Source organism: Phascolarctos cinereus, unplaced genomic scaffold, assembly GCF_003287225.1.
Source record: "Phascolarctos cinereus isolate Bilbo 61053 unplaced genomic scaffold, phaCin_HiC Scaffold_4;HRSCAF=312, whole genome shotgun sequence".
NCBI lineage: Eukaryota > Metazoa > Chordata > Mammalia > Diprotodontia > Phascolarctidae > Phascolarctos > Phascolarctos cinereus.
This window is the reverse complement of record NW_027555847.1, coordinates 14,722,718-14,746,206: the sequence shown is the minus strand read 5'-3', so window position 1 is coordinate 14,746,206 and position 23,489 is coordinate 14,722,718. Positions and strand designations below refer to the sequence as shown.

The following is a 23,489-nucleotide window of genomic DNA, read 5'->3' as shown; positions in this document are numbered from 1 at the left end:
CGGGTTCAGGTACCTGGAGTCAATGTAAGTCTTAAGTTCAGAAGGGAAAAAGCCCGATTTTCTACCTTAGTGACTTGGCAGAAAGGAGACGGCCCCGCGTGGGACTTGCCCGGAGGCTGGGGAGAAAGTTCCACAGCCTCTGGGCTGCTGCTAGGCAGCGATAACGCCTTAGCCGAATCCCTGACCACCAGCTAGGGGCGGGGGTGGTGGAAGGAGGCGACCCCCAGAGGGGGCCATTAGCTGCTAATTACTTGCAAACAAGTAAACAATTAGCTTCTCAGCCTCCAACTCGGTGGGGACGCCTGTGCTGACTAGCCCAGGCTCAAGATTTAAGCTATGACGTGAGCTCCCTAACCCCCTCCTCCTTCCCTAGCCTCCCCCCAGATCTGGGTCCGGGACTATAAAGGACACAAGAGCGCTGGGTTGGAGAGTCCCTGTCCGTCGGCGGGGTGCTGAAACGCTCCAGCAGCCTGGGCTACCAGGCGGGCGTGCATGCGCCCTTCGGAGCGCACTCTGGACTCAACGGCGCGGAGGTGGGGTGGGGGGCCACCGCAGCCATAGCCATGGCTCTCTGCGCAACCGCCAGTTCCCGGACCCGGCCCAGCGTGGCCGAGAGCAAGGCCTCCCCTCGCTCCTTTTCCATCGAGAGCATTTTGGGACTAGAGCCGAAGAAGGAGAGCAACCCCCCTATCCCTCCTGCCAAGCTCTGGACAGATCCCTGCTGCCCCTTAGGTAGGTCCCCTTCCTAAACTTTCTTTCTCTGTCCTTCTGCAGAGGTGGGGATGTTTGATTATTTGTCAGTGACTACTCAGGAAAAACAGACTTGAGGGGGCAGGGTAGCATAATTGTGTGTGTGTGAGAGACAGAGGGAGACAGAGACAGAGACAAAGAGATAGAGAAAGAGTAAAACAGAAACAGAAGGGACAGACAGAAAGAGAAAGAGAACAGAGAAAGGAGGAGAGAGAGGAAACAACACACACACACACACACACACACACACACACACACACACACACACCAGGGATCCAGTGAGAAAGAGGCAGAGAAAAAGACAAAGACAAAGAGAAACAGAGACAGAGACAGACAGAGAGATCCAGATAGAATTAGAGCACAGAGAGAAAGAGGGATGGAGATGCCATTAAGTCTATCATGTCACTTCATTTGTTCAATTACAAAGAACCCAGCCAGGGGCCACTGGAAAGAATAAAGATGATGTCAGTTGCCAGGCAATAAATTGGAAAGAAGTATGCCCTTTGAGCCCACGCTCTTCAGTGTTGCACCCCATCTCACCCCTCCCTGACTCACTGTGTGGTCAGGTAACCTAGCAGACACTGTCCAATGGTGTCTGTTTTTAATGCCTTGAAAATGACCAATTCAGGAGACAAAATGTTTCCTTGAATCCATCTCAGGCATGACCCTTACTTTCATCTTTTGTTCTTAGCTAATGAGTGGGAGATCATCTGAGAAACTGAAGAGGATTTGTGTTCAGGAACTTCATGAAGAACTTTTAGAAGTGTCTTTCTGCATTGTCTTTCTGGTTTCAGGAGAAGATGGGAATCCACGCCTATCCATCCCCATCTTGCCCAGCAGCAGCCTGCTCCCTCACCCTGGGAATTATCCTATATCAGAAGAAAGGATATTGAAATATGAGAAATATGTATCAGCCTCAGAAAGACTGTCTTTTAAAAGAGAGTTGAGTTGGTACCGAGGCAGGAGACCAAGAACTGCTTTTACCAGGAACCAGGTAAGAACCGGATATGGCTAATTGCTTTGTTGCTGGAACGACATCTCTTTATTTTAGGCTTTGAGTCTTTGTCCACTAAATGGCATGCTATACACTTTTCTACAAACAGGAGTCTTACAGGATGGACTGATATGGATGGGTTGCATCCTGCATCATTGGAGAGAGTACTCACATTAATGAGCTCCATTTTTTAATGGTTTATTAAAAGGAATCAGAAGATCTTTGACACTTGACTGTATGACCCTGGGCAAGTCACTTAACCTCAGTGTTCTAGACAACTGTTAAAAGCTGTATAGCTCATCCGAAGAGGAGATGCGGACTTGCATTGGTGAAGGGAGTTTTCTCACTTGTAGCAACGAAATCAGGGATCCAGTGTCTATCTCTATTAAAAGACATAAAGGGACTTTCATGGACGTATTTTTAAAGTTAATTTTTACATTGACCAACTGAATCTTTCAGCAAAATTAAGAATGATAACACTTGATTGTTAATTAACTCCTTAGATTGAAGTATTGGAAAATGTGTTTAGAGTAAACTCCTATCCTGGTATTGATGTCAGAGAAGACTTGGCTCGGAAATTGAATTTGGAGGAAGATAGAATCCAGGTAATTTTCCAGAGTCTGTAATTTATGCTGGTTGATGTGTTAAGAACAATCAGAACCCTGAGAGGCACTGAGCAGCCATGGGTCAGGCGGGGGCTGGGACATACATATTACAGTTAGGTGAGAGTATGCTTTCACGAGACAAACTGCAATCCAGGAAGGAAATAATAGTAAATAGATAATAAATGCTCTTCTGGTTTGCCTTTGTTTCAGATTTGGTTCCAAAATCGCCGTGCAAAGCTGAAAAGATCCCACAGAGAATCCCAGTTTCTGATGGTGAAAAGCAGTTTGAATACAAATCTCTCCAAATAGGAAGGAGATAGAGTCTTTGGGACTGTATTTCAATTACAGGCCTAGCAGAAGAGCCAGTGGAGTGCCCTAGCATCAGAAATTGAATGTTTTTATTTACCGCATCTCATTCTGAATTACCTGTTATTCTTTTTTCCTGAAAAGACATTGTAAATAACCATTCCTGTAACATGACACATATTATATCAGAGCACTCTGGGAAAGAAAAAAAAAGGATTTTTCTATATATTTTAATAAACATTTTCATTAAAGTGGTGCTTTTGGAGCAAATTTAGTGTAATACATGAGTTAACTTATTTTGTTTGTAATAGATGAAGTCATGAGACCATTATTTATTTGTTTATCTATTTATGTATTTGTTTTAGAGCAGAAATTTATCTTTGTCTCCCACTGCCTCATCTTTGGCTTTGAAATTTTTTTATTATTTTTTTTTCAATTTTTTTTTGTGAGGCAATTGGGGTTAAGTGACTTGCCCAGAGTCACACAGCTAGTGAGTGTTATGTGTCTGAAGCCAGATTTGAACTCAGGTCCTCCCGACTCCAGGGCCAGTGCTCTATTCACTGTACCACCTAGCTGCCCCCCTGCACTCATCTTTGAACAATGTTTTTAAATTAAAAAAAAACTCAACAAATATTTGTGGTCTAGCAAAACAACTCATGTGTTGGCTATGTCCAAAAATATGTTTCTCATTCTGCATTTTAATTCTATCACCTTCATAAGATAATACACACTGATTTCTTTCCCCTGGTCTGGGTGCCTTTTCAGTAGAGTTCTAGGGAAAAAGTCCAAATGACATGATGGTCATTTCCCCCGGTAGTGCGTTGAAAGAAAACTTCATGGTGAGACTTAGTAGCCAGCTCTCTAACTTTAGCTGCCAATGGAGAGATGTCTTGGGGAGACTATGAGATAGAGCATACATTTAGATCTAGAAGGGACCTTAAAACCCCCTAGAGGAAGCGTGGTGAAAAGAGCCCAGGATTTGGCCTTAGAGGACAGCATTTCCAGTTCTGGCTCGGCCAACTTTTAGCTGGGTGATCCTGGGTTATTCAACCCCTCTGGACTTCGGCTTCCTCATCTATAAAATGAGGGCTCTGAACTGGAGAACTTCTAAGGAACTGTCCAGCTCTGTTATGATCAGATCCAGCCACATTCATCAAGATAAGCAAAGGAAAGCCCAGAGAAAAGAAGGCATTTGCCCAAGGTCACATGGATGTGATTTGAACCCAGGCTGTCTGACCATAAATGCAACCCTCTTTTCCTGCAGTAATCTGCCTTCCCTCAAACTTTTTGACCTGGGAAACCCTATCAATTTAACTTAAGGCTTAAGCTTTCCAGCTGGCAGGGACCTCAAAAGGGATGTCATGCTAGCCCTTTATATTTGCAAATGAGGAAACTCAGTGTCTAGAGGGGTTAAGTGACAAGCCAAGGGCATGCAGCAATTGTTATCCAGGACCTCAGAGTGAGAAGGCTGCGACTGTGAGTGATCCATGAGTGCTTCACAGTCAGAGACAACATGGCACAGTGCACTGTGTCTTCTCACTCCTTCCCTCTGCTTATTATCTCCTATTTATCTTGTATGTAGCTTGTTCATATATAGTTATTCGTACATTGTTTCCTTCATTAGATGGTGAGCTCCTTGAGGGCAGGGACTAGCTTTTGCTTTTCTTTGTGTTCCCAGCACTTAGCACTGTGCCTGGAACATAGTAGGTGCTTAATAAATGCTTATTGCTGAGCCTGAAGTCAGGAGAGATCTGGACTGTAATCCCAACTCTGACATCTACTGGCTGTGTCATCGTGGCCAATTTGAGCCTCAGTTTTCTCATGTGGTTACAATAATAGCTGTTTATGACATCACAAGATTGTTGTGACGCTCCAAATGAGACAGGTGCTATGAAGTACTTTGGAATCCTTCAAAAGCCATACAAATGTCAGTAAATTAGCTACATTGGATGGGACATATACTGCCTATGCTGCAGCATGATAACTTTCATTGTCCCCTTTACTTTGTGAGCTGTTCTTCAGGGTAGTTGTTTCAATCTATCACATTTTTGCTTACCTTTTAGAAATGTGTTCTGTTTGCAAACATGTTTGTAATTTTTTGGAACCATGGAATGCTTGCTAAAATTTCACCATGATGCACTTCAGACATGGGAAATCTTTAAATGGAATCCCGGTTTAGAGATGGCCATTGACAGATTGCTCTCTTCTCTGTTGGACATTGGGTTCTCAAATTAAACTCCTAGGTATTTGTTTCATCATCAGAAGCATGACTAGTAATAATTGTTTCCTTGTCTCTTCAAATTTCCCAGAAGACAGGCCTTTGTGGAACCAGTGAGCTAGGAAAGCCTAGTCTACCCTAGTTAACCTAACAATAGAAGCTTGGGTAAGGTCACTTGGCCTTTCCAAATGGGTACAAAATAGTCACACACACACACACACACACACACACACACACACACACACACACACGCTCCATCTGCCTTATAAGGTTATTAGGAGGATCAAATAAGATAACTGTCAAGGAAAGTATTTTGCAAGCTGTTAAACACTGCCAATGCATCGTGGTTATTGCTACCCTTCTCAGTGGCTACTGGGGAGTGTGTCCCTGTGTGAAAATAAATCACAGTGTGGGCTACAGGCTACCAGCACAAGACAGTCAGAGGAGCTCCAGATTTGTATGAGAAGACCTGGGTCCAAGTCTTGGCTCTGGTGAATCATTTCACCATTTTAGGCCTCAGTTTCCTCATCTGTAAAATGAGATGTTTAGACTAAGTGGTCCATATGTCAAACACATTCAATCAAATCTTTTCTCTGTAGTTCTGTCATGACCTGGTAGTTTAATCATTAACTAGTATCTTGAGTAATGTCACTTTGTCCATTATGAAGAGCAAATTCCAATAATAGGACTTTTTTGGTCACTCGTGAATATTAATTAAAACATACTCACCAAAGGACTTCCTTTACTGACTAGTCTAAGCCAGAACTCCAGAGCAGGGGACTGCTTTGGGGAAGGGGAGAGGCAGGGAGAAGAAGGGAGAAGGATAGAACCTCAGGGATGGAAGGGATGCCTTCAGCATCACTAGTCCAACCCCCAGCTGACCAACCCAAGTGGAAGACGAAACAGGAGAATTTCACTTTTCAAATGAGAAGGTGCTGAGTCTTCCTGACTCCAGGCCCAGCAATCTATCCACTGTGCTACCTAGCTGTCCCTTTGTACAGGATATAGAATGGAAAATGAGAAGTGTAGTGTAAGGTAGAAAGGAGGGAAAGGCACACATTCAGCTCAAAGTCCTAGAGTTTAAAATATACTTACATGATAATCAGTTGTGAAAGATTTAGCTGCTCTGATCAAGATGATTCCAAGGGACTCATGATGAGTGATATCACCCACTTCTAGAGAACCATTGAACTCTGAGTGCAGATTGAAGCATTTTTTTCACTTTCCTTTTGTTAATGTGTTTTCTTTTGCAACATGGCTAATGTGGAAATAGAAAAAGGGAAAAAATAAAATACAGTTACAAAAAGAAAACCTAACTTTATGACTACAGTCAGGTTCAAACCCCATCTCAGCCACTTGTTACCTGTGAGACTGGGAAAATGAGTCTCCTCCTCTGGGCCTCAGTTTCCCCATCTGTAAAATAAGGATACTGGCCTAGACAGCTTCTCAGTTCCCTTCTAGTTCTCAATCAATGGGCCTGTATACACCAACCTTGCACGTATTTTGTGTATGGTATCTGTATACATTGTCTTCTCCATTCAGCCTACAAATTCCTGTTTCTGCTTTTGTCTCTATTTCCCCAGCACCCAGTAACTTCTTAATAAGTGTATGCTGACTGATTACTTAACATCCTCTATCCACGCTATTACTTAAGGAAGAACATTTGGGATACTTGCCACTGGGGTAAGAATTAACTGGGGTTGAACAGACAATGGAAGTGAGCCTCCTATTTTTAGCATAGTATTCTAATGCTGTTCTAGCTGGGGTCTTCCCCTGCGAGATTACCTTCCATCTGCTCTATAAGTATTTTAAATGTATCTAGTTATTTGCATGTAATCTCCCCTATTCGAGCAGGAGCTGCTGGAGGCCCAGGACTGCCCCCTCTTTTCTTTGTATCTCCAGCACTTAGCACAGTGCTTGGCACACAGTAAGCACTTAATAAATGAATGTTGGTTGACTGAATATGCAAGTTGTGTTTTTCATAATTGGGACATTTTCTCATTGAGGCTAAGATTTGTAGGATTGCAGAAGGAGCCTCTTCCAAAGCCCCGGGAGAGGGGATTTTTCTCTAAGCATATGATAGAAAGAATAACAAAAGCACTCCGCCCCTCACCCACCTGGAGCAGGGATGAGGCTTCTTTTAAAAGTCTGTGGAGTGGAGGGCTGGAGGAGAGCTGTGAAATGTGATTATCCCAGTTTTTCACACCCTTAGACACATGACAGATTTTAAACAAGGCTTCATGTGTCCTGGTCCGGAAATTAAATCTCAGCTGTCCCAGCAAAAAATTTAGTGAGTTAGAGAAAGTTCAGAGAAGATCTTAGCCTCTGGACTTGGGAGGAAGGCGTCATCGTTGTCAGACCCAAAAGCATATCCAGTTTTGGACAGGCACCTTGGAAAGCTTCCACTAGGCTTGATAAAGGAAAGAGACAAATTGTCATTTCTCTGAAATTGTCCCAGCCTGGAAAGCAGAGTGATAGGGCAGCAGGTCAAGCCTCCTCCAGCTCCCTGGGACTCCCAGGAAGATGTGCAAAAGTAGTAGCTGAGCCCTTCAAGCCCACCTGCCCTAATCCACAGCTTAACCCTGCTGTAGGCCATTCCAAACTATTGTAAACTCTAAAACGGTGGACTAGGTTAACTAGCACAACTCATCAGCCTAATGCAGGGCGGAGAGGCTCCCTTACCTGGAAACCGCCTGAAGGCGCTTAATCGGCCTTCCTTAATGGAGTCTGTCGCTCAGGAAGCCATCCAGACAAAGCCAGGTACTCCCAAGGGCTCCACGGACAATAGGGGTCTGTACTGGTGGTCAGGCCTCAGCTAATCAGTGTCAACAATAGCTCACTCTCCTCTGGCCCCCCACAGTGGCCTGTCACAGCCAGATCCAGGCTCCAGGACCCAAGGAGGCTGAATTAGCACCCCGCCCTAGGCAGAGGGCTCACACATGGTGTCCTGCCTGGCCCATCACTGTCTAGGACAGCTTCTCTTCTAGGACCTTTCCATCTGGCATGACACCCAAAGGGTCTAACGGCGTGGGGGATAAAGCCCAGAAGTTCTTTGGCATAAGGAACTCCTGGATAAGGAAGTCCCTCTACCAATGTGAATCTGCCCTGACTCTGCAGCTTATCATCTGAGAGTCGCATACAGTGTTGCTATTATTGTTCTGTCGTGTCCAACTCTCCGTGACCCCATTTGGGGTTTTCTTGGCAAAGATACTGGGGTGGTTTGCCATTTCCTTCTCCAGCTCATTTTACAGATTAAGTAACTGAGGTAAACAGGGTTAACTGACTTGTCCAGAGTCAAATGACGGAGGCCAGGTTTGAAGCCAGGTCTTCCTGATTCCAGGCCTGATGCTCTATCCACTGTGCCACCTAGCTGCCTAGAATACTGAGGGGTTAATAGACTTGCCCAGGGTCACACAGCTAAGCTGTGTTAGAGGCAAGTGTTGAACCCTGATCTTTGTGACTGAGGACAGCTCTCTATCCATTACAACCTACTGCCTCTGAGAAGAAGGAAGAAGAGAAGGAAATAGAGGAGGAGGAGAAGGGGAAGTGGGAAGAGGAGGAGGAGGGCTAGCATTTCTATGGAGGATTAATATTGGCTAGCATTTTATATACATTAACTTATTTGATCCTCACAACAGCCGGGGGAAGTAGGCACCTTTATACCAATTTTACAGATGAGGAAAGTGAGGCTGACAGTGGCTATGTATACCTTGCCCAGAGTCACAGAAATAGCTAGTGACAATCTAAGTTCTGTAGGCTTTATAAAAAGAGCCATCTCCCAAGCTCCAGAGGTAGGGGCTTTTCTCTAAGCATACTGTAGAACGAATGACAAAAGCACCCCCTCCCCTCACCCACTTTGAGCAGGGACGATGCTTTTCAATGTCTGGAGAAGGCTCTGAATTCTGGTCTTCAGAGTGCAAACCCAACTTGCTAGCCACTGAAACTCCCAGTTGTCTACATACTAAATACTTATAATTTTCAAGCCATCTACAAGGAAAAGCTTTCAAAATGCATAGACTTAGTGGAAGAGATTTGTGTTGTCTTCCCTTGTTAGACTATAAGCTCCTTGAGGGCAGGGACAGTCTTTAATTTTCTTCTGTGTATCCCTACAGCTTAGCACAGTGCCTGGTGCATAGCAGGCACTTAATAAATGTCAACTGAATTGAATTGAATTGAACAGTATAAGACCTGTGTTACTTTTATCATTCTGTCTGTTACTAGAATTGTGGATACTTTTAGTGAGAATTCCGCAGAAATTTGACTATGATGGAATAATAGCTGGAGAGTGACTTGGGTTAGGAGTGTTTCTCTCTGAAGCCCATTAAAATGAAGAGAGGAGACAATAACTTGTAGAATAACAACATTATTGTAAAGACAAACAACTTGGAAAGACTTGTTAAATCTTCAAGACAATGACCAGCCACAGCTCCAGAGGTCCCATGATGAACTGTGCCACCCTCCTCCAGGTAAAAGAGAGAGAGATGATGGACTCAGAGTGCAGATTGAGAAATATGTATATATGTATATGTATGCATGTACACACATGTATATGTGGATATGTATATATGTATATTATACATACATATATGTATTTATATTTCTATATCTCTATGGACATGGACAATGCGGAAATTTCTTTTGTGTGATTATATAGATTTCTAATAGGGGTTTGTTTTGCTTTTTTTGTTTTCTCAAAAAATGGGGGTTGAGGGTGGGAGGGAGAGAAGGTAAATCTTTGAAAATAAAAAAATTTAATTGAAAAAAGAAAATTACGAGAGTTCCAAGGTGACAATGACAATGACGATGATGATGATGATAATGCAGATTATGCAAGGACATGTTAGAATTGTATATTATATCTAGGAAAGTTGCTCAAATTTGACACCAAATACCTAGAAAGACAGGACCTCATGACTTGGATTATTCATCAAAAGCTTGCTATCTTTAAAAAACTAACAGGTGAACAATCCCCCCAAATTCAATAAATAAGTGTGCTGCAACCAGAGCATTATCACAGATTGAACAGCTGCTCACAATCACCGGGATGTTATCTTGATTCACTGAAACCTAAGAGCAGTGTTATTGCTGTAGTAACTTTATATATGTATGTATGTATATTACCTATACATAGACAGATAGATTTGGCTAGGCAATGGGGTTAAGTGACTTGCCCAGGGTCACACAGCTAGTGTCAAGTGTCTGGGGCTGGATTTGAACTCAGGTCCTTCTGACTTCAGGGCCAGTTCTCTATCCACTGCACCACCTAGCTACCCCCATATTTTTATTTATTTTGTTAAATATTTCCCAATTACATTTTGAAAATGTTTTAACATTTATTTTTTAAAATGTTGAGGGTTTTTTTTTACCACTTAATCATATTTCATTTTTTCCAATTGCATGTAAAGATAGTTTTCAACATTCACTTTTATAAGATTTTGAGTTCCAAATTTTTTTCTCCCTCCCTCCCTCTCTCCTCTCCCCCCTCCGCAAGATGGCAAGCATCTGATATAGGCTGTACATGCACAATCATATTGAATATATTTCCACATATGGTAAAAGAAGAATCAGAACAAAAGAGAAAACCCATGAGAAAGAAAAAACAAACAAAAAAAGAAAATAGTATGCTTTGATCTGTATCCAGACTCTATAGTTCTTTCTCTGGATATGGATAGCATTTTCCACCATGAGTCTTTTGGAATTGTCTTAGATCATTGTATTGCTGAGAAGAATTAAATCTATCAAAGTTGATCATCGCGCAATGTTGCTGTTACTATATGCAATGTTCTCCTGGTTCTGCTCACTTCACTCAGCATCAGACTATACAAGTCTTCCCAAGTTTTTCTGAAATCTGCCTGCTTATCATTTCTTATAGCATGATAGTATTCCATTACATTCATATACCACAACTCAGCCATTCCCCAATTGATAGGTATCCCCTCAATTTCCAGTTCTTGACCACCACAAAAAAGAGCTACTATAAATGTTTTTGTACACGTGGGTCCTTTTACATTTTTTGTGATCTCTTTGGGATACAGACCTAGTAGTGGTATAGCTGGATCAAAGGATATGCAATTTTATAGCCATTTGGGCATGGTTCCAAATTGCTCTCCAGAATAGTTGAATCATTTCACAACTCCACCAGCAATGCATTAGTGTTCCAATTTTCCCATATCTTCTCCAATATTTATCATTTTCCTTTTTTGTCATAGCAGTCAAATCAGATAGGTGTATGGTGGTACCTCAGAGTTGTTTTAATTTGCATTTCTCAAATCAATAGTGATTTAGAGCATTTTTTTCATATCACTATAGATAGCTTTCATTTCTTCACCTGAAAACTGCCTGTTCATATCCTTTGATAATTTATCAATTGGAGAATGACTTATATTCTTATAAATTTGACTCAGTTCTCTATATATTTTAAAAATGAAGCCCAGCTTTCTGCCTTTCTTCTAATCTTGGTTGCATTGGCTTTGTTTGCACAAAAATTATTGGACTACCTGAAAGCCATGATCAAAGCAGAGCCTAGACATCTTTCATGAAATTATCAAATAAAACTGTCCTGATATTCTAGAACCAGAGGGTAAAATAGAAATTGAAAGAATGCACTGATCACCTCCTGAAAGAAATCCCCAAATGAAAACTTCCAAGAATATTATTGCCAAAATCCAGAGCTCTCGGGGTCAAGAAGAAAATACTACAAGCAGCCAGAAAGAAACAATTCAAGCATCACACAGCCACACTCAGCATAACATGAGATTTAGCAGCTTCTACATTAAAGGATCGAAGGCCTTGGAATATGATATTCCAGAGGGCAAAAGGGCTAGGATTACAACTAAGAATCACCTACCCTACAAAACTGAGTATAATCCTTGGGTGAGGGGGGGAGATGGACATTCAGTGAAATAGAGGACTTTCAAGTATTCCTGATGAAAAGAGCAGAGCTGAATAGAAATTTAGACTTTCAAATACAAGATGCAAAAGAAGCATAAAAAGGTCAACAGGAAAGAGAAATCATGAGGGACTCAATAAGGTTAAACTATTTACATTACTTATTGGGAAAATGTTACTTGTCACTCCTAAAATTTTCTCATCATTAGGTCAGTTAGAAGGAGTATATATAGACAGAGGGCATGAGTGTGAGTTGAATATGAAGGGATGATATCTAAAAAAAATAAAATTAAAGAGTGAGAAAGAGGAATGCTCTGGGAGAAGGGGAAAGGGAGAGCCAGAATTCGGTAAATTATTTGACATAAAGAGGTGCAAAAAAGCTTTTATAGTGAAGGGGAAGATGGGGGAAAAGTGTCAGGGGATACTTGAACCTTATTCTTATCAGAATTTGCTCAAAGAAGGAATAACATACACACTGAGATGGATATAGAAATCTATTTTACTCTACAGGAAAGTAGGAGGGGAAGGGTATAAAAGAAGAGGGAAAGGGGCTGATAAAAGGGAAGGCAGATTGGGGGAGGACTTTTGAGTATAGACAGGGTGAAAGGAGAATAAACAGAGGGGAAAATAGGACGGAGGGAAATATGGTTAGCAATCATAACTGTGAAAAAGCTTTTTTCAGCAAATGTCTCTGATAAAGGCCTCATTTCTCAAATATATAGAGAGGTGAGTCAAATTTGTAAAAATAAAAGCCATTTCCCAATTGATAAATGATTAAAAGATACGAACAGGCAGTTTTCAGATGAAGAAATCAAAACTATCTATAGTCATATGAAAAAATGCTCTAAATCACTATTGATCAGAGAAATGCAAATTAAAACAACTCTGAGGTACCACCTAACACCTATTTGATTGGCTAATATGACAGAAAAGAAAAATGATAAATGTTGGAGGGGATGTGGGAAAATTTAGACACTAATGCACTGTTGGTCGTATTGTGGACAGATCCAGTCATTCTGTAGAGCAATTTGAAACTATTACCAAAGGGCTTTAAAGCCATGTGTAACCATTGACTCAGCAATACTGCTATCAGGTCTGTATCCCAAAGAGAGAAAAAATAAAAAGGAAAAGGAACTCTGTGTACATAAATATTTATAGCAGCTCTTTTCTGGTGGCAAAGAATCGTAAATTGAGAGGATGCCTATCAATCAGGGAATAGCTGAACAAGTTGTTGTATATGATTGTGAAGGAATACTATTGTGCTATAAGAAATGACAGGCAGGACGTTCTCAGAAAAACCTGGAAAGAATTACATAAACCGATGCAAAGTGAAATGAGCGGAATCAAGAGAATATTGTACACAGCAACAGTAATATTGTATAATGAACCGTGAATGATCCAAGGTAACTCTGAAGGACTTTGATGAAAAATGCTATCCACCTCCAGAGAAAGAACTGATGGAGTTTGAATATAGATCAAAGCATACTTTTTAAAACTTTATTTATTTTTCTTGTCCTATGTTTTCTTTCACAACATGACTAATATGAAATATGTTTTGCATGACTACACATGTATAACCTATCAAATTGCTTGCCTTCTCAATAAGGGATGAGGAGAAGGAAGAAAAGACTTTGGTACTCAAAATTTAAAATGAACAAATGTTAAAAATTGTTTTTATATGCACTTGAGAAAAAATAAAATACTCAGTAAATAATTAAAAACAAAAAAATTAAAATGTGGTGCTCACAGCTAAACATAATACTCCAGGTAACATCTGGCCAGTCTTTTTAATATCAAGCTCTCCCGCTATTATGCAAAGATCATTAGATCATAGCTTTAGAGCAGGAAGGGACCTTTGAGAATGATCTAGTTAGACCTTTTGATGTACGCTTGAGGAAACTGAGACCCAGTGAAAAGTCCTATGAGCAAGGATTCAAGGCCAAACTTTCTGCTTCTTAGTCTTAGGGTCAGACATTTCTTTAGCTTTATTAAGATACTTCTTTTATGATAAAATATATTTCCTTTATGATCCAAGGTGGATTTGGCAATCAGCCTTCAAGTGAGCTTGTAAAGGCCCTCAAAGGAAAGGAAGGGGCCGAAGTCCCTTTGGCTCCCTGAACAAGGCTTTCCTCCGGCAAGGAGCCTGGTCCCTTGTGCCCCTGGCATTGGTTCAGGTCAGCATCACTCTGGAAAGCACCACAACATAGCAATCCTAAGTATGACCATATTTTGCCACAATCAGATCTTGTATCTCTCTTGTTAACAGTCTCTCTGGTTCTTTTAAAGAAAGCAATCCCTCTTAGCCAGGGGAGATTGCAATCTGTCTGCTGTCACCACTAACTCAGGGAGAGAAGGTCACTGAATCCTCTTCTCAAATTTTCCTTCTGTGCACCCACTTGATCTGGTTCACACTCTTGACACAGAGTCAGTGTAGTCAGGGTCCCTAAGAAGGAATGTGGTCATCACTCATGTTTTCCAGGATGCTTTTTCTCTAGGCTACCTTTTGTCCCTTGAAATGTACCTGTGGTAGAGTCTGGGGCTGAATTGTCAGGCATTCTGTTCCATTCTGAAATATATTTTCAGATTCCGAAGTTTTCTGGTTTTGTCGACCCTCTGATAGATTTCTGAGACATATATTTAGGTCAAGGGCAAGACAATACCTCTGGACTATGTCTGGGGCCTCTGGACTATGTTGGAAGGGAGAAAATAAGCAGGTAGGCCAGGCAGTATTTGGAAGCTGTCTTTGTTCTCTGTCTCTACTGGCTTATCCCTGATACTGGAAGCAAGACCATGCATCGAAGAATGCCCTGGCACAAGGTCATTGCTGTCTTCTATCAACAGCCATAAGATCACAGATTTAAATCTAGAACGGGTCTTAGATGCTCTAGTTCACCCACCTCGTTTTCGTCCTCATTTTACAGGTGAGCAAACTGAGGCTCGTATCACCACGTAAAGGTTGAAGTATCTGAAAGGCTGTCACATGGAAGGATTAGATTTATTTGGTTTGGTCCCAGAGGGCAAAGCCAGGAACAAAGGGCAGACTTTTCAAAGCGACAAATTAAAGTTTGGAGTCAGGAAAAACTTCTTAGCAATTGGAATGACCCCAAAGGGGAATGGGTTTCCTTGAGAGGGGTCCTCACAGAAAAGCTGAATGGCCACTAGTCTGGCCTGCATGGGGGAATTCCTTTGTAATATGGGTTGGACTGATTGGTCTCAGAGACCCTTCTAGATCAGAAAATTCTTCAAGGCAAGGACAATTAAGCGATTTGTCTATGGCAGAGATAGGATTTGAACTCAAGTCTTCTTGCTGCCAAATCCAAGGCTCTTCACATAGCCCCACACTGATTTCCACACTCAGCCTATTTCTTTTCTCTTGTATATAATAGAAGTCACCATTTTTACCCAAGGGATATTGCTGAGGCAGCCAGGTGGGATGGGGCTCAGTGTGCTTGACTTGGGAGTCAAGGAGACCTGAATTCTAATCTCACCTCTAAGAGCAGCTATGTGACCTGGAGCAAGTCTCTTAAACTCTCTGTGCCTCAGTTTTTCCATCTGTAAAATGAGAATAATAATAGCACTTACCTTAGAGGGCTGTTGTGGAGATCATATGAGATAATAGATGTAAAATACTTTGCAAACTTTAACTCCTACATATATGCTAGTTATGATGATGATGATGATGATGATGATGTCAATTGACTAGGTCAGACTTAAGGAAAATTATTTTGGCAGCTAATAAATTAGGCAACTTGATTAAGGTTGGTTTTCTCCCTTGACACTCATAACAACCCTAGGAGGTAGGTGCTATGCTATTATTATTTCCATGTTACAGATGAGTGAACTGAGGCAGACGGTGGTTAGGTAACACCCTGGGCCTCACAGCTAGCACACATCCGAAGCTGGATTCAAACTCAGGAAGATGAGTCTCCCTGCCTCCAGGCCTGGTATTCTATCCGCTGCATCACCTCACTGCCCCATGCACAAGATACAGATGGGATTAACCGCGAGAAATCTCAGAGGAAGGCACTAAGGTTACGGAGGACTGGCCAAGGCACTTTAGTTGAGACTCCAAGAAAGCCAAATGAGTCAAGAGGCAGGATGAGGAAGGAGAGATCCAGGTATGGGGACAGCCAGGAGAAACACGCAGAGGCCAGAGATGGATCTAGTATATCCCCAGCCGCTTTCATAGGCCTGGGTGCAAAGTAAGTGTTTAATTAAAGCCTCTAAAATGGAAACAAATAGCGGCTACAGACTGTAAGTTGATCTCTGTAGCTCTATGCTCTTTCTCTGTCTCCGTCTGTCTGTCTGTCTGTCTCCAGCTCCCTAGTCTCTCTCTCTCTCTCTCTCTCTTTCTCTCTCTTTCTCTTGTTCTTGTCTCTCTCTCTCTGTTTGTCTCTGCCTTTCTGTCTTTGTCTCTGTCTCTGTCTCTCTCTAGCACTTGTCTCTCTGTCTCTGTTCGTCTCTGGCTCTCTGGCTTTCTGTCATTGTCTCTGTCTGTCTTTGTCTCTGTGTCTCTGTCTAGCTCTTGTCTCTCTATCTGTGTGTGTCTCTCTCTCTCTCACTATCTGGAGAAAAGTTGAAATTCCTGTTTGTCACCTGTCTCTCTGGGAGTGGCAGAACATTACCCAGCAGGATTTCTCTAGCCTGGACAGTACCACCCAGGCAGTGCTTTGAAAAGAGAGGCCTTTGAAAGGAAGGGCTTATTTCAGTCGCTAGGATTCAAAAATGCAGGTTCTATTCCTTAAAAGCAGTGGTTGACATTGGATACTGGGCATTTGCCTAGGGAATTAAAGATTCCCACCTGAGTAGTTTCTATGCAAGGCTATCCCAGGGTCCCAGAAGGCCATGGGAAGTCTCTGCACATGTCAGAGGTTTATTTTCCTCATCTCAAGTGGATACATGCACACAGATACCATCAGCAGCCAGCATCATCATTGGGCCAATGGTAACGGTTCTCACTGGAGACCTATAGGTCTGTCTCAAGGCAAACTAACAACCATCAGTATGCCCCATTCTTAAGGAAAGCAGCCTGCCTATATTTGCATTGCAGGGCCCCCATTTTCTAAATGTTATGCACAGGGAGTCCCAAAAATAAGCTACCAAAACTTAAACGTGCACTAAGACTTTTGGGACTCCCTGTACTTGAGTCCTAGATTCAAAAAGTCAACAGCATTGCTATGTAAAGCCAATTAAGTAAGATAAGGCTTTCTATTTGCTAATTCTTCACTGGATCATATTTTTATTTTTTAAAATTTTATTATATCTCCCTCTTGATGTCCCTGTAATTGAAGAATAATTTTTTTAAAACCTCACAATATACCAAATAAAAAAATACAAAAAAAAATTAAAAATAAAAATAAAATAAAACCTCCCGATGTGTGCAGCTAGTCTATGCAGCCAAATGAATTCCCTCCTCAGCCACGTCCCAAACGTGTGTGTCCTTTCGGATTTGGAGTCTCTCGTCTCTCCGGCAGGAGGTGGGTGGCACTATCTGTCCCCAGGTCTCTGGACTCATGGCTTTTGATTGCATTAATGAGAGTTCTAAAGTCCCTCCAGGATGTTTTCCTCTATCGTGGGTTAAGAGCTGGTTGATACGTGTTGTTGTCATTGCATAAATGGATTTCCCATTCTGTTCACTTTGCTTGGCATTCCACCATGGAGGTCGTTTCACTTTTCTCAGGAATCGTCCATTTTGTCAGCGTGGCCCAATAATATTCCATTATATTCACACAAAATTCGTCCAAGGGCTCTAGGCCACTTTGACTGAATCCAAACGTCACAGAGCAAATCCCCTTCATAAAAGGATCTGTTATGCAGAACTTGGGCTCCGTCAAGGGCCATACCTGAGGACCTAGAGGGCCACATGTGGCCTCGAGGCCGAAGGTTCCCCACCCCTGGTTTAGCCATCACCCAATGGGGGCACGCCCTTTAGTTTCTAGTCTGGGGCTACCGTGAAAAGAGGTTCAATGACGATTTCCTGCATCCTTCCCCTTCTTTCTTTGAACTCTTCATAGCTGCTGCTGGGTCTGCCTGCTTCAAGACTCTCCCCACTCCATGCAGCCATCAAAATAATGTTCCTAAAGCGCAGGCTGGACCATCTCATGCCCCTGCTCAGTAAACTCCAGGGGCTCCCTATCCCCTCCAGGTTCAAGCACAAAATGCCCTGTTTGGCCCTCATGAGCCCCTCATAACCAGCCCCTCCTACCTTTGCAGTGTTCTCACACCTTACTCTCCACCATGAACTCTCCAATCCAGTGACCCTGGCCTCCCAGCTGGTCCATGAACAAGCCCCTCCACCTCTTCCATCCAGGTACCCTCTCTGGCTGTCCTCCTTGCCCTCGACACTCTCTCCTCTCCTCCAAATACTGACCTCCCCAGCTTCCTTTAAGATCCAACTAAAATCCTACTTTCTATGGGAAACCTTCCCCAACTACTCTTAACTCCACTGTCTTCCCTTTGTTAATTATTTCCTTTTTATCCTGTATATATCTGTTTGCATATTGTCTTTGCCTTCAGATTGTAAGCTCCTCGAGAGCAGGGACTATCTTTTGTCTTTCTTTGTATCCTCAACACTCAGCAAACATAGTATTTAAGTTGAATAAGTGTTTGTGGACTGACTGATTGATTGTTAGTTGTGTGATGCTGGGAAAGTCATTTATCCTCTCAGAGGATCAGTTTCCTCATCTGTAAAATGGGAATAACAACACCTTTATCTACCTCACATGGTCGTCATGAGGCGCAAATGAAATAAAGTATGTAACACATTTTAAAGCACTATATGAATATCCACTGTTGTTCTTTCCAGTAAGGAAATACTTTTCCAGATTACTAGGACCTCTGCCTCTAAACACCAGCAGCCTTGTGGCAAAAGGCTTCTGACCCCACCTCTCCAACAGGGCAGGAATACAAGCAACTCTGAGTTCATTCCAAAAATTCAGGGCTAAGGCTTTTGAAAGAGCTGGCAGCTGATGCCATCAATTAGGGAATTGCTAAACTGCTTTGACACATGAATGGAATGGAAGATGTCTGCTCCAGGAGAAACAATGAAAAAAAAAAAAACCAAAAACTGAGGAATACAGGGAGGCAGAGGAAGACATTAAACTGAGGCATAATGAACCAATAACACAAAAACTCTTGAACTACATCTCCATAAAGTGAGAGAACAAAAAAAATTGAAAGTGAATGACACGATAAAATAACCAGGCTTGGTACCCCACAAGAAAGATATGATAAAAGACAGCTTTCTCTTCTTTACATAGGTAGGGGGCTAGGGGTGAGAAATACTGCATACACATACTGTCTGAATCTGGGGGTGCCAAGCTGTTTCTTTTTCTTTTCCCTTCTGTTAATGATGGCTTTCAGGGAAGGAGAAAAGGGGTAGGTTATATTGGTAAATGAAGGGGCTATAAAAACAAAAGTTATCAATAAGAACCTCTTAAAAAGAAAGACTGTTCACATTGACCTGGAAGGGTCTTACACCTTGGGCAGGGTCACACAGTTAGTAAATGTCTGAGGCCAGATTTGAACTTGGCTTCCTGACTCCAGACCCAGAGCTCTATCGACTTCACCATTCTAACGATTAGAGGTCTCTAAAAAGTAAAAGGGAGGAGAAAGAGAAGAGTTCTCAGACTACTTGTCAGGAATGTTGGAGATGAGCTCCATGGCTTGGGTCAGGACAGGACTACCTCTAGGAGACCCCTGGGCCAGTTTTCATTGCACAGGGCTTAACTTTCTCATCTGTCAAACGAGGGGCTTGACCTGGAGCAACCTGGCAGCCCCTTGAAGTTCTAGATCTCTAACCCAAGACTTCAGAGATGTACAAGATCAGCTGTGAGTGATGACTCCAACTTTCCTCCAGCCTGACTACAGAGCAGGCTGGAAGCAATGGAGGGAAAATGGTCATGGAAAATCCTCAGTTCGGCTTCTCCAGCTTTCCATGACCCACAGCCCCCTTCCAGTCTCCTGGATCCAGTCAGTGCTCTGGGATCCGGTGATCCTGGCCTCCCGGCTCTTCTTCAAACCAAACTCTCCATCTCTGGGCTCTGGGCATCTGCACTGGCAGCCCCCCACGCCTGCAATGCTCTCCTCCTTTCTGGCTTCCCTGGCATCCTTCAAGTCTCCCCTCCTTGTAGGAAGCCTTTCCCAAACCCCCTTAATGCCAGGGCCTTCCCTTTGCTGATTCTCTCCAACTTGTCTTGTCTGTAGCTCATTTTCATAAAGACATGTGCACGTTGTCTCTCCCATTAGATAGATTGAGAGCTCCTTGAGGGCAGGGACTGTATTTCTTTTCATCACTGGAGCTTATAGTAGCCACTTAATAAATAAATGCTATCTGACTAACTGGGAAGTGTAGCTCCAAGTTGTGAAGGTAGGTCTAGTAATAGAAAGAACCTCAACTTATTCTAATCCTTTCATTTTACAGATGAGGAAACTGAGGCCCAGAGAAATCAGGTGGTTGATCCAGCTCACTCTGAGTGCTGATTGGCTCATTTTTTCTCCTTGTAATCCCAGTGCCTCTAATGCAGAGGGCACTTAATTAATGTATGATGATTGATTATCTACTTCAGTCCTCTCTCTGGCTGTGCGCTCGGCATGCTTTCCATTGTTTTGATAACAGCTAGCGTTTATGTATCACTTTGAGGTGTATAAAATGCTTTATCTGTGTTACCTCATTTGGTCTTCATAATAATCTTATGAGGTAGCTGCTATTTTTGTCCCATTGTAGAGATGAGGAAACCGAGGCTGATGATAGAAACTGAGGCAGGATTCAAACTCAGGTCTTTCTGATTCGAGTCCGACACTCAGTTTACTGTGTCACCCGGCTGCCTGCATCATGCTGCCACGCCAAAAAGCATGGGAAGAAATAAGGAGACGTTATCCAGTAGAGATGAAAGCAGAAAAAAGCAATTTCCAATTTTTGAAAAACTTTGGATGACAGCGCTGGCTTGCCTGCTGCCCAGTGAGGAGAGGGTTAAACCTTCCTCCAGATGGCACCGCCTGTTCAAGAAGGCAGGGGAGCCTTGGCCTCAGGCTCTGAATCCCTATAGGTGGTTTATTTAAACCTAGAGGGAGATTGAAATGGGAAGGAGAAGGCAGTGGGGAAGGGGTGGTGGGTGGGGACCTGGGCAGCTCTCTTTGGGACTGTTTCAGTTACCCCTAGGAGCCAGGTCTCTTTTGGCATGACCTGGGCTCCAACCAGTGCCTCAGACTGTCTCTGGGAGCCGTCCTGGACTGTCCTCCCTCTCTGGCTGAGTGTTGGGTCTGAGGGGAGAGGAAAGAAAGCCAGGGATGAGTTCACATTTCCTTTCTCTTGCCAGATTGATTCCTGAACCCAGATCCTCCCTTCAGGAGAGGATGGGACACAGCTCCTGCCAGCTTCAGACCTTCCCTTGGGCCATGCAGCTTCTCTTCTGAGGGGCTCCTAGTGCTTCTGGCATAATGAAATGTCTTTGATCTGTATTGATACAGCAGAAGGAAAGCAGGCATTGGAGTCTGATGATCTGGTTTGAGTCCCAGCTTTGCGCTTATACCTGTCTGACCTCGGGCAAATGTTTCACCTTCCTGGGCTTTCTCTTCCAAAAACAGAGGTCCCTTCCTGCTCCAAGTCTATGATCTTATGATCCCATGTCAAACCTTCATTAAGAATAATAGCAATAACTAGCATTTGCATTGTCCTTCAAGGTTTGAAAAGTGATCTACATATGCCATCTCATTTGGTTTTATAACAACCCTGGGAGGTAGGTGTTACTATTTCTATTTTACAGATAAGGAAACTGAGGACCCGAGAGCTTAAGTGATTTGCCCAGGGTCACACAGCTAGTGCCCAAGGCAGGATTTGGATTCAGTTCTTCCTGACTCCAAGCCCCTCAGATGATTATCTCTCCTATCTCTTCTTGGTCACTCTTCTAAAACCAAGTTTCTACACCTCCTCCTCAAGTCCCTGAAGTTACCCCCCCCACACACACCCACACACTTGCCTCATTCTACTGGAGAGCTTCCCTCCAAAGTCGCCACATCTGACAACCACTTTTTCTCAGTCCTCATCTTCCTTTAGCTTTCTGCAGCTTTGACAGGTGGCCCTGACCCCTCTCCTCCATCAGTTCATGTGGCTCTGCTCCCTCTTGGATCTGTTGCTGATCCTCCTCCCCTTCTGGAAGTACTATTGTCCCCTAAGGCTCCACCCTCAGTCTCTTTGGCTTCTGTTAACTCTTGGCAAGCTATAATTATGGCTGACATTTATGTGGCACATTGAGGTTTGCAAAGCACTCAACATACAATTTACCATTTGATCCTCTCTTAAGCTCAGAGAGGTTAAGCCCCTTGTTTGTGATCACACAGCTAGTGAACATCTGAGGTGAGATTTGAACTCAGATCTTCCTGACTTGTTGTATCCTATTATGGAAGAAGACTGATTCCCCTCTACCTTCCCATGTCACCTCTTTAAGATCCATATCACAAAATCATATTAGGAGATTCCTTTATTCTCAATACCTTGGTCTCAATTGAGTGAGAAAGTTTTATCAGTCTTTCTTTAACTCTCCATTCTAAAACAGCACTGAAATCTTTTTACATCATTCTTACTGAAGGCCTAATCATTTTCTGAGATGGGCCAAAGTTTAAGAATGACTCTAAGCCTCTGGAAAATGGATTAGGGAAGTAATCGGATAGAGCTGGGAACTCCTTAATTGAATTAAGGTCCTTATCTACCTTTACTCTTGAATGGTTTAGTAGAAAGATTCTCCAGGATGTGTGGACATTTTCTGTGACTATTGTTATGTCTGATGAATCAAAACTGGTAGATAAATTTCCACCTGAGCTCCAGAACTATGTTTGATCTTACTGTGGAATTCTGTCATTGGGAACACTCTCAATCATAACACAAAAATGGCTCCTCTTAGCTTTTTCAAAAGCCAGAGGAACTCTGACCTTTGGGGATCTATATTTTCTCTCTATGCACAGATGCTGGAAATGAGGATAATGAAATGAACAATCTAATCTCTGGAAGGCTTGGGCCCCAAAGGAAGAGTACTCTATTGTATCTTGCATACCATCATTTTTATTTCATTTCCTCTATTCCCTTGGTTTCAACAATCACCTGTAATGAGGGATGCATATATCCGTTCCAGTTCTCTTCCCTGGACGTCAAACCCGTATTTCTCATTGTCTGGTGGACATCTCCCCATTGCGTGTTTGTCTGTTGCCTGAAACTTAGCTTGAACAAAACAAGGTCCCAGATGAGACATTAGGTAGATGATACCAAAGACACAAGTGGAAATTCTAGGCTTGGAAAATTAGAGGACCTCCAAGACTGGAGGGAAGAAGAGGACAGTTAGAAGGAAAAGTTGGGAGGCGAAGAGAAGGGGCAATGAGGGAGCTTTGAGAGGATGGCTTCAATCTTGGTAAAGTTTGAGGTTGAGTTCACCCACTGAAAGAGAAAGGGAGGAGATAGAGTTTGGAGGAAAGTGTTTGAAATAGCTGCTGCTTTGGGGAGTGTGAGAGTATACTAACCATGAATAAGAATGAGCATTGCTATGCAGTGGGGAGCACCCATTTGAGCTTGGCATGAATCTGTAGTGGACTGAGGCAACATGGTTCAGTATCTTCCTTTAGCAGTATTCAATGACTTGGGCATTGTCATGGGCAAGAGCTAAAAATCTGGGGTCAGAAAAGTGCTCAGTCTTTTGTGCCCCTTTCGACTTATTCAAATTGCTATCGGGAAGCCTGAAGG

At 42.7% G+C, this 23,489-nt stretch overlaps 1 protein-coding gene across 1 annotated transcript; it reads left to right on the top strand.

The window, feature by feature from the left end:
- Positions 1 to 458: 458 nt before the first annotated feature.
- On the top strand, positions 459 to 2,827 carry HESX1 (HESX homeobox 1). Its single transcript, XM_020970547.2, has 4 exons — positions 459 to 732; positions 1,545 to 1,744; positions 2,248 to 2,349; positions 2,560 to 2,827. The coding sequence occupies exons 1-4, from the start codon at positions 564 to 566 to the stop codon at positions 2,656 to 2,658; spliced, it is 570 nt and encodes a 189-aa protein (XP_020826206.1). The 5' UTR covers positions 459 to 563; the 3' UTR covers positions 2,659 to 2,827.
- Positions 2,828 to 23,489: the final 20,662 nt, after the last annotated feature.